At 38.1% G+C, this 11,286-nt stretch overlaps 1 protein-coding gene across 6 annotated transcripts in view; it reads left to right on the plus strand.

Moving 5' to 3' along the window:
* Nucleotides 1-10,347, plus strand: part of Ubr3 (ubiquitin protein ligase E3 component n-recognin 3) — a 145,208-nt gene extending 134,861 nt beyond the window's left edge. For 5 of the 6 annotated variants that reach the window (XM_076928886.1, XM_076928888.1, XM_076928889.1 and 2 more), the window contains exons 36-39: nt 4,210-4,389; nt 6,315-6,524; nt 6,957-7,096; nt 7,381-9,807. In XM_076928886.1, the coding sequence (XP_076785001.1) occupies nt 4,210-4,389; nt 6,315-6,524; nt 6,957-7,096; nt 7,381-7,498 (648 nt within the window). In that variant the 3' untranslated portion in view covers nt 7,499-9,807. Of the gene's footprint in view, nt 1-4,209; nt 4,390-6,314; nt 6,525-6,956; nt 7,097-7,380 lie in introns of all 6 variants that reach the window. The other variant, XM_076928887.1, reaches the window with a different exon arrangement.
* The last annotated feature ends 939 nt before the right edge of the window (nt 10,348-11,286 follow it).

Here is an 11,286-nt window from a genome sequence, read left to right on the forward strand (position 1 = left end):
TGCCAGAAGAGTGGCTCACACCTTTAACCATAGTACTTGGGAGGCATAGGCATGCAGATCTTTGTGAATTCAAGGTCAGCCTGCTCTACTTAGTGAGTTCTTGGCCAGCCAGGGCTACATAGTGAGACCCTGTCTCCAAAAGTGGAAAAATAAAGCATAGAAAGCTGATATATATAGAATGCATGAATCTAAAAATTATTTTAAGTAAAAAGATAGCAGATACAAAAGTCTATACTGTATGATTCTATTTGTATGAAAAAAATTAAAGCTAAAAACTGTGATAGTAGAAAGGACGTCAGTGGTTCTTTGGTTGTCAGAAGTGTGAACTAGAATTAACTGCATAGGGGCATAATGGATATTGGGAGTGATGGACTTATTCAAAAATTACTAGTGGGCATACTATATGCACATGTGAAATTCACTGAGGTACTCCTAGGGTGAATGTATTTCATGGCATATAAGTTAAACTCTGGTAAAGCAGCTTTTTAAAGTCATTTTTTGTGAAGCCATAATTATACTCATACCTAAACCACACAAAGACCCAACAAAGAAAGAGAACTTCAGACCAGTCTCCCTTATGAATATCAATGCAAAAATACTCAATAAAATTTTCGCAAACCAAATCCAAGAATACATCAAACAATCATCCATCATGATCAAGTAGGCTTTATCCCAGGAATGTAGGGATGGTTCAATATTCAGAAATCCATCAACGTAATCCACTATATAAGCAAACACAAAGAAAAAAACCACATGATCATCTCACTAGATGCTGAGAAAGCATTTGACAAAATTCAACATCCCTTCATGGTAAAAGTCCTGGAAAGATCAGGAATTCAAGGCCCATACCTAAACATAGTAAAAGCAATATACAGCAAACCAGTAGCCAACATCAAACTAAATGGAGAGAAACTTGAAGGAATCTCACTAAAATCGGGGACTAGACAAGGCTGCCAGTGTCTCTCTACCTATTCAATATAGTACTCAAAGTCTTAGCCAGAGCAGTTGGACAACAAAAGGAGGTCAAAGGGATACAAATTGGAAAGGAAGAAGTCAAAATATCACTGTTTGCAGATGATATGATAGTATACTCAAGTGACCCCAAAACTTCCACCAGAGAACTCCTAAACCTGATAAACAACTTCAGTAAAGTGGCTGGATATAAAATTAACTCAAACAAATCAGTAGCCTTCCTCTACTCAAAGGATAAACAGGCTGGGAAAGAAATTAGGGAAATGACACTCTTCATAGTCACAAATAATATAAAATACCTTGGTGTGAATCTAACCAAACAAGTGCAAGATCTGTATGACAAGAACTTCAAGTCTCTGAAGAAAGAAATTGAAGAAAATCTCAAAAGATAGAAAGATCTCCCATGTTCATGGATTGGCAGGATTACTATAGTAAAAATGGCCATCTTGCTGAAAGCAATCTACAGATTCAATGCAATCCCCATCAAAATTCCAACTCACTTCTTCAGAGTTAGAAACAATAATTCTCAAATTCATTTGAATAACAAAAAACCCAGGATATCGCGAAAACTGTTCTCAACAATAAAAGATCTTCTGGGGAAATCACCATCCCTGACCTCAAGCTGTACTACAGAGCAGTAGTGATAAAAACTGGATGGTATTGGTACAGAGACAGGCAAGAAGATCAGTGGAATTGAATTGAAGACCTAGAAATGAACCCACATACCTATGGTCACTTGATCTTTGACAAAGGAGCTGAAACCATTCAGTGGAAAAAAGACAGCATTTTCAACAAATGGTGCTAGTTCAACTGGAGGTCAGCATGTAGAAGAATGCAAATCAGTCCATTCTTATCTCCTTGTACAAAGCTCAAGTCCAAGTGGGTCAAGGACCTTCACATAAAACCAGATACACTGAAACTAATAGAAGAGAAGGTGGGGAAGAGCCTCTAACACATTGGCACAGGGTAAAGTTTCTGAATAGGAACAGGCGGTTCCTTGGAAAATTGGACATAGTATTACCTGAGGACCCAGTTATACCACTCCTGGGCATATACCCAGAAGACGCTTCAACATTTAACAAGGACATATGCTCCACTATGTTCATAGCAGCCTTATTTATAATAGCCAGAAGCTGGAAAGAACCCACATATCCTTGAACAGAGGAATGGATACAGAAAATGTGGTACATTTACACAATGGAGTACAACTTAGCTATTAAAAACCACCAGCCTGGGAATACACATGGAGGGACCCATGGCTCCAGCTGTATATGTCCAATTTTCTGAGGAACTGCCAGACTGATTTCCAGAGTGGTTGTACCAGCTTATAATCCTACCAGTAATGGATGAGTGTTCCTCTTTCTCCATATCCTTGCCAGCATCTGCTATCACCTGAGTTTTTGATCTTAGCCATTCTGACTGGTGTGAGGTGGAATCTCAGGGTTCTTTTGATTTGCAGCTGTATATGCGTGGAGGATGGCCTTGTCAGGCATTGGTGGGAGAGGAGGTCCTTGATCCCATGAAGGCAGGATGCCCCAGTGTGGGGGAATTTGAGGGTGGGGAGGGGAGAGGGGGTGGATGCTTGGGGGTACACCCTCATAGAAAGAGCGGGAGGGCAGACAGGATAGGGAGTTCCTGGAGGGAGGATGGGGAAAGGGGATAACATCTGAAATGTAAATAAGTAGAATAACCAATAAAAAAAATTAAAAAGAAAATAAAATGGAGGATCTGCAGTTTCAACTTACATGTCATTGTGATATTTAAGCTTAATTTCTTCTTTGTCATAGAGTTTGGAATGTTGTACTTCATTTATAAAATTAGCTCAGTTATATATGACTATGTACCAAGCACTGGTAGACCTGGTCTTATAGGGAGGTGAAGTTATTTTGAAAGTTATATGTGTATATATGCACACACACACACACACACAGAGACATACATACATATACAGACATACAGACATACATATACAGACATACATACATATACAGACATACATACATATATATATATATATATATATATATATATATGTATATATATATATATATGCAGGAGCTGAAACATCTTCAACGTGTGGAAGAGTTGGTTTATTTTTTGAGTAGAATAGGAATTGATCCAGCAAACAAGAGATTCACTAGAGATCCACTAGCCTTCAATATAGTCTTGATTCAGTAAAGAGGGTCTGGAAGATCTGTGTTTGTGTTTACAAGGCTAACATCTTTAAAAGAAAGGTTAGGGGAGCTGGTGCTATGGCTCAGTTGGATAGTTCTTGTCTCGCATGCACGAGCCTTGTGTTCAGTCCCAGTTCAGGAGGTAGAGGAAGAAGACCGAAAGTTTAATCTCGTAGCTGTTTGGGGGATGTGAGATGAGCCTGGGTATGTGAGGTATTGTCTCAGAAAGAAAATAAAGTTTTTGAAGTAGTCTGATTTAGAGAGGCCAGGCCAGCTTAGCCAGCCAGGTTGTCATAATATGAGCCTGTCTCAAAAAAGGGGAGAAAAGCATGAATATAAGTTATTCATTCTGAGTTCTCTAGTTCTTTTATTAGTGAACAGAGCTTCAGATCGGACAGATCATGCTATGGATTTTAGAAAAGCACACCATACACCACCACCTCACTTTAACTTTTTTTTTTTTTTTTTTTGTTTCATGTGTATTGAGAGGCCAAGAAAATTATTTAGCTCTTCTTTCTGTGAATTCTATGATTTTTGTAGTTGTCTGTGTACACTGGCAAACAGTCCACCGTAGCCCTGTTTCTTGGGCTGGTGACCAGATACAGAGCCTCAAGTGCCCTACCACTCAACCCAGCACTTGGTCACTGAGACATAGCCTCATTGTTTATACTCCATGCTGCTCTCAAAGTCTTTCTTCAAACTTGAACTTTCATGTTCCTAGATTACATGACTGCCCACCACACCCAGATCTGTGTGTATGCTTCTTAAACCCAAAAGAGCTCTTTTGTTGTCTGAAGAGCTTTTACAGAGTTGCTAATGCCTGTCAACTTTTCATCAGGTATGTGACAGCTGTATAAAAGAAGCACTGTTGATCCATGTAGGAGTTCCATTTTAGAGATGAGTACTAGGAGTGTGCTTGGATAAAGTAAAGAAGGAGCCTTCCTCTTTCTGTTACTGCACTCCCTTCACTTGTTCTCAGCTGCCTTGGCTTCCCACTGTCCCAAAGTCATTGGTAAATGTGACAGCTAAAATATCTTGAAAATTTCTGTTTTACATCTAAAAGGAAGAAGAAGAATTTTCAGTCCTTGCCAGCTGCCTAGGACTTCTGCCAACTTTTTACCAAACAGATCACCCATTCATCAGTGCCTCATGTCTGGACTGGCCAGTTGCAGCGTTTGACATTATAACTCAGTGGTGTTTTGAGATAACATCATTTACAGAGAGGCATGCAGAACAAGGAAAGGTATGTAGAAAGAGTGGAAGCAATGTCCCCCTTCTAGATGGAGACTAACGGGAGAAGTCAAATTTAGGTCATTTGGTGGCAGCAGGTTTTAAACTGATAGTTGAAATAATGGTTGAGTCATAAGTAGTAAAAAAAAAAAAAAAAAAAAAAAAGCAGAAATATGTCACTTAAAAAAGTTGTATTAGTTGTTACTTTTAGCTTAAGTCTGTGGATTTTAATTAAATCATTTAAGCAACCGTCATAGTTGTGTTGGAAAATAAAAAATTAAAGTTAATAAATAGTGTTCTTAGTTTAGAACTGTCTTGTGTTTAAAAGTATTTGATATGAACACTAAAAGATTATGTCTGTAAGATTTAAATGTGGGTTTGTGCTGCCAACTTGGTTGTTAAAGGGTTTGTAGTGACCATTGACTGAGATCGGAGGCAGGCAGCAGGCCACAGCTTTGCCATGGTTTCTGTACAGCCTTCCTAGAATTACCGTTCCTGAGAAATGGAGTGATATGATGGCATTGATATTTCATAGAGTCATTCTGTTGACCTTTTAGTAGACAAGGACGGTAAGTCATCAGGTTGTTCAGAGGTGAAGAGACTCCAGTCTACTTTCCTGATTGTAGAAGTCAGAAAGTAACTACTGCAAGACTTATTTGAGAGGAGTCCATAGCCTTGGTGACCAGATGCATATGACTTCTGATCTTAGATGAAATTATCGCCTGTTCTAGTTCTTGTGGAACATGTTCCTGCTGTGTCTCATTAAGGTTCTGTCTGCACATTCAGGGAGACTGGATCCCCACTTGCCAGTCAAGAGATGTCACCATCTTGCTTGTGTTTCCAATGTTGTTATACCATGAATCTGCTACCTTGCTTCATTTGACACAAACATGTTTAAGTGCATTGCAGACTTTAAAGTGCCTGTAAGCATGCCTATTGCTGCTGCTTCTGTCCCTCACAGCAGTGCTCTCTTCTGTTGAATCCATTGCTTTTTGAGGCTTTGCCTTTTCCAGCACAATTGTCCGTTAGTCAGTCTTCCTTATAGCCTAGCCTCCTCCATCTTTGGTGCTGCATTTGTGGACAAGAGTCAACCCAGGGCCTCATGTGTGATGAGCTCTGAATCCCCAAGGCCCACTGAGCTTAGCTTCTGTTTATCACATGTGTTTCTTTAATGAAAGCCTCACAGAACAAAAATTCTTGTTTTTCTTTGAATTTCCCAATTCCTAGAAAGTGTTTTATAGAAATTAGTTGGCTAATAAATATATGGAATTATAGTAAATGGAGTAGCATCTAGAAAAAAAATCACCAATACCTTTTTACTCCTGCAAATAGTACATAAAGCTTGCCCTGCAGGAAGTGTTAGCTAGCTTGGAGTTTTCCATACATAAGCAGGAAGTTTTATTCAAAAAATTTTTGGCCTTTAGCACTTACAGATGCAAATAATCTTGATAGCCTGAAGTATATGAACATAATGTATTCTAGGAGGGAGAATTTATGTAAAGCACTAAAATAGGAATAATGATTTATAGCTCTGACTTCTGCTAAAGAAAACCTGAAGAATCACTTATATATGACAGGTCAAGACCCTCAGGTGTCAGGAAATGTTTAATTAACTATTTAATATTTTTGCATGTTTAGAGATAAATTTTCATGTATGTTCAGAGATACTATTTTTCTCTCTTAAAGTAATAAACATGTTTTAGGGTACTTACTCTAAAATTTTACATCTGTTATAATCGAAATCTATATGGAAATAAAGAATAATAATTGCTAAAGGACTGTTTGGTTTTTTTGTAAAGTGGAAAAAATATTTTTAATAGATAAGTCACATTTTTGAAAGTAGATTTTTCATCCTAAAATAAAATTATTTTAAAATTTGAATATATAATTTTAGTATCCTACGTACATAGGGCTGATGTCTGTTTTTGGATGTTTTAGGCCTTGCTTATCCAAGAGTCAAGATGGAAGTTACCACACCTGTTACAGTTGCCTGAGAATTACAACACTATTTTTCAGTACTACCATAGAAAAACCTGCAGTGTCTGCACCAAGGTTCCTAAAGACCCAGCTGTGTGCCTCGTCTGTGGCACTTTCGTATGCCTGAAAGGCCTATGCTGCAAGCAGCAGAGTTACTGTGAATGTGTGCTGGTAAGCAAGTGGCACAGAGCCGTACAACCTGGCTACCGGGGAATGTGGCACAGTGAAACTCTGAGCTCTTCACAGTCTGTGAGTTAGACAGAACAGAGTTTGGTAAAACCCAGATTGTATTTAAGAATTAAAACCTTTCTTAAGTGCAATTCCAGTTTTTCTTTCTTTTGCCCGCCTTTTAACGTGCTGGGAGCAGCCTTCATGGATGCATCGAGGTGCTAGCCAGCCTTGGAGCTAGCTTAGCTCTTAATTGCCTCCTCCATTATGTATGCTTTCCTAACACCTCCTAATGTATTAATGAGCTGGTGAGGCTGGGGTTACAGGTTTAAAGAGAGAAAATCTTATTCTAAAATTAAATATTTCTATATTATTAATTATTTCTACAATGGCCATTTGATTTAAAGTGCATTGTTATGTTATTTTTTTTTTAAGCATTCTCAGAATTGTGGTGCCGGAACAGGAATTTTCCTTTTAATCAATGCTTCAGTGATTATCATCATTCGAGGGCACCGCTTTTGCCTCTGGGGTTCTGTCTATTTGGATGCTCATGGAGAAGAAGACCGGGACCTCAGGTTAGCCCTGCCTAGATGTGTCAAGTGTTTTCCTGACGCTCCCGCAGTAGAAACCAGTGTGCCACACCTGGTTTTGAAATTATAACTTAAAATACTACAAAGTATGACAATCACTAATTTAAATAGTTATTTCTAGCTTTGAGATACTTTTCCTATCCAAAATACGGGACACATAAAATGAAATTCTACTCTTATCTTTGCCATAGTGTGTTAAAGAAGAAATGCATTGGTAAGCCTGGTTGGATCCCATGACTCACTGCTTCTGTGCTTCCCTTGTGTTGCAGGCGAGGCAAGCCTCTCTACATCTGCGAGGAGCGGTACAGAGTTCTCGAGCAGCAGTGGGTTTCCCACACTTTTGACCACATCAATAAAAGATGGGGTCCACATTATAATGGGCTGTGACACACACCTCAGCACTGCATATATTATCATTTTCACTGAGATTGGTTTTCATCAACAATAAGCTTTAATTTAATTTGGGGGGATTGATGTCTTTGCTAAGGGATAAAAAGAAAACATACATTATGAAGCCTTCCCAAAATTAGGTGCTTGGTAACCACATTAATGGTATAATATTTTTTCTCAAGTATCTGGACAACAAATAATTTAAATCATTCTTTAGTGGTCATTTTTTAAGTGCACAATTAATAAAAAGCACAACTGTCCACAGAAATCATTGAGAAATGATTTTCCCTTATGGGTTGTTCCCTGACAGAGAGGATGTGATTTATTTGAAGTTTTACTGCTCTTTTAGTGTTTTAATTTGCATCTGCTAAACATAATGCATCTTTTCCTTTGTCATCCTTGTGTTGATTTGAGATTTTTGCTGTATGTAATTAGAAACAAATGTAAAACATGATTTATGTGAAATATTGTATAGTAAAAATTGGTCTAATAGTAGAACTTTAAATTTTTTTCTTATTGTGAGGAATCTGTTAAAGTTTAAGGCTTTGCTGAAAACTTAATTCATTCTCAGGAATTTCATAACTGCTTTCCCCGGGTACATAATTGAACTAGCTGTAAAATATAGTGCAGTGCAGTGCAGTGCACAGGGGAGGGTCAGAGCGGACGTGTGCTTGGGGAGGTCCTGGGCTGAGGGTGGAGCTCAGTGGTAGAATGCTTACTTAGCTGCCATTTACAGAACCTGAGTTTCATCCTGAGCACCACACACACAAAATCAATTTGCCATTTCAACTGAATGAATTATTAGAGTTGTTAGTGATGAGTATATGTTACAATAAAATCAAAAGGGTTAAGAACATATCCATGGCAGAGTTTTGATTCTGTGCATGCCCACCTTTTATTACCAACCAAGCCTTTATTTATATGACCAGATTGAAAATGCTCATTTTTCCCAACACATGAACTTTAAGTTCTGGAACTCTCCACTGACTGAAGAAGCTCATCTGTGTTAGGTTCCTGCCGTGTCAGTGATGTTTCTGTGTGGTTTCCTATGGCAGAAAAGGCTCAGAGGTACTGACCCTGGTGAGCGAGCCATGCTTCTGCTTTTTAGATATTGCTGTGAAGATCAGCTTATGTGTGTGGGGTTTTAATTCAGAATGGGAATGAGTGGGCTAAAATCCACTTAGTAAGGGAGAAAGAAGATGACAGAAAAACATTTTATTGGTACCAAGTTTTTTTTTCCCAGGTGATTGAATAATTTGATGATTATTTTCAAACATAGTACTATCAAGCAATTCCTGGTACTTTGGATTTCCATGGCTTGTTATATAAAATTACATTTTTTACTTGTAAAAGTAAACTAAGAAACATCAAATGAAAAAATATCAAAATAACATCAGACCCATGTTCCAAATGTTTTGAATTGACACAGCATTACAGAATATAAAATTGACATAAGACGGCGGCTCTGTATTAAAATACGGGAAACAGAGTAGTACACACACAGATGTGTCCAGAATGCCAGAAGATTGCCTGGAGCATTTTAAGAAAATATGTGGGAATAGCTTGCTATTTTTATATACATTTCCAAAACAGTGAGATAACTTTGTTAAGACTAGAATGACTTGTTCAGGTAAATCCCTGCCCTTCCTGTACCTGCTCTCTAATGCTGTGCGGCAAGCTCAGCTGCTGCCTTTTTTGCTTCGATCATTATAAATAGCAGACCATTTGTAAGTGCGATTGAAGAGCAAAATGCTAATTACATCTCTAGTAAATACTGTTACAGGATTCATGAACTTGAGTAATTTTGCAGTTTGGAACTCTGATGCTATATATACATGGTATAATGTATTCAGACTTTGATCACTACATATTTAAATGGAATGTTTATGGTTGTGCATATGGATGTGAAGTGAAAATATTAGCCTTAACTTTAAAATTTGGATATTTGATAGTGTTTATTTTGATATTGGTGAATTAGTCACCGGTAAATTTTAAAAAAAGCACTTGGTTGAAATTGTACTTGAATACATACATGCATGCTGCTAAATTAGAACCTCCATTTCCCCTAACTTTTATAAGTCCCATTTATAAACCCACTTTTAAAATAACAGGCCCAGGTTAGAGTGATGTGTGTATATTATTCAAAAACATGTACTGGTTTGATCTTGTATGAGTGATCATTTAAATACAGTACATTACTGTAGAAGCAAAATCAACCTTTATAATTAAGCAGAGATTACAAAACTAGGAGTAACTGACATTGTAAGATATGTTAATAAAACCTACTGTCATTTGCTTTGTCAAGATCCTTCAAATGTTGAATGCTTATGTTTTCTTTTCCAATGATATTGGCAGCGACACAGGAGAGCCGTGGTGGAATTAGGAACTGCCTTTCACTGTGCTCTCTTGCCTTCTCCTGAAGGACCAGGTCCTGTTGGTTTTGTGTGGTCTCATGATCACACTTTTGCTAAGTGTGTCTGTGCTAAGAGCAGAAGCATGATGCTGGCCTGGTCCCTGTTGTCTGCTGAGAGTTCCCACTTAGGCCTGGAAACTGCTTCCTGAGGGCATTTGTCTTGAGTGGTCTGTGGTCTTACATGAACTGACCGTTCTCATCAGTTCACCTCTGTCCTGTAGTCCACCAGGTAGCAATTCCCTTTATACATTCTGGTATTGATTGATTTTTATGATCTATAAAAGATGCTGACCACAGCACTGAAGATGATGTAACCCAAGACCTTCCATACTGCCTTTGGGATTGTAACTGCTCATTCTCAAATTCCTTTTGTTGGATTTTTCTTTGACTTCATGTTGGAAAACAATGAAATAAAGCATCAAGAAAAACAAAACCCATGGTTTTGACCACGAGAATCAAATCACCAAATATATCTTCTGTGATATACCTGGTAGTTAACCGCGATGGAGAAATGATAAATGAAGACTGGCTCCACCCCTCCTGTTCACACCAGTCCTTTCAATAGGCCGTATAACTGGCTAGATTATAGTAAGCACTTTTTAATTCAACAGTGATGAGCAAATGGACAGAATTCAAGCAACAAGTTCTGTAAGATGACCACTAACTACTTAGTAGACATTATTTTCAATACTTTAGAGCACTCCCAATCATGAATCAATTGAAGGAGATAATGAAGTCCTATGATTTAAAGAGCAGATTTTTAAAAACATATTAGTGCATGTGTGCATGTATTGTGTATAGATGTTTCTGTGTGTTGGCGATGTAACGGCATACATATGGAGGTCAAAGGACAGTGTTGTAAACTTGGTTTTCTAAGTCCTTCCATCTTATGTGGGTTCCAAGGATCAGTCATCAGGTTTCTAGACAAGTACCTTTCCCCACTGAGCCACCTCATCGTCCCTGAAGATTAGATTGAACAAAAATTTTCAGTGTCTTTTGCAAGTGTAAAAGTAGCTTTAGTGTTGGAGTGTTTAAAGTTCATTTATTTAGTACATACTTATTGGACTCCCATTTTCCAGGGTGATGAATGTTGGAAATACAATGGGAAAGAAGTCAGATGTCACTTTTCATAGTTCTGTGTGTAGTAAAGGCTAGAGAGTGTGTATGAGTGTGCATGGTGTGTATGTGGTTGTGGGTGTGATAAAAGCTCAAGAGTGGGGGAGTGAGTGTGTGTGTGTGTGTGTGTGTGTGTGTGTGTGTGTGTGTGTGTTTGGGCAGGAGAAGAAAGTGCCACTCTCAATCAGACTAGGGGCATATGAATCAGACTTCTGGACAATAGGGATGTGTAAGATGACCCCTAAATACTGAATAG

Source organism: Arvicanthis niloticus, chromosome 2 (genome assembly GCF_011762505.2).
Source record: "Arvicanthis niloticus isolate mArvNil1 chromosome 2, mArvNil1.pat.X, whole genome shotgun sequence".
NCBI lineage: Eukaryota > Metazoa > Chordata > Mammalia > Rodentia > Muridae > Arvicanthis > Arvicanthis niloticus.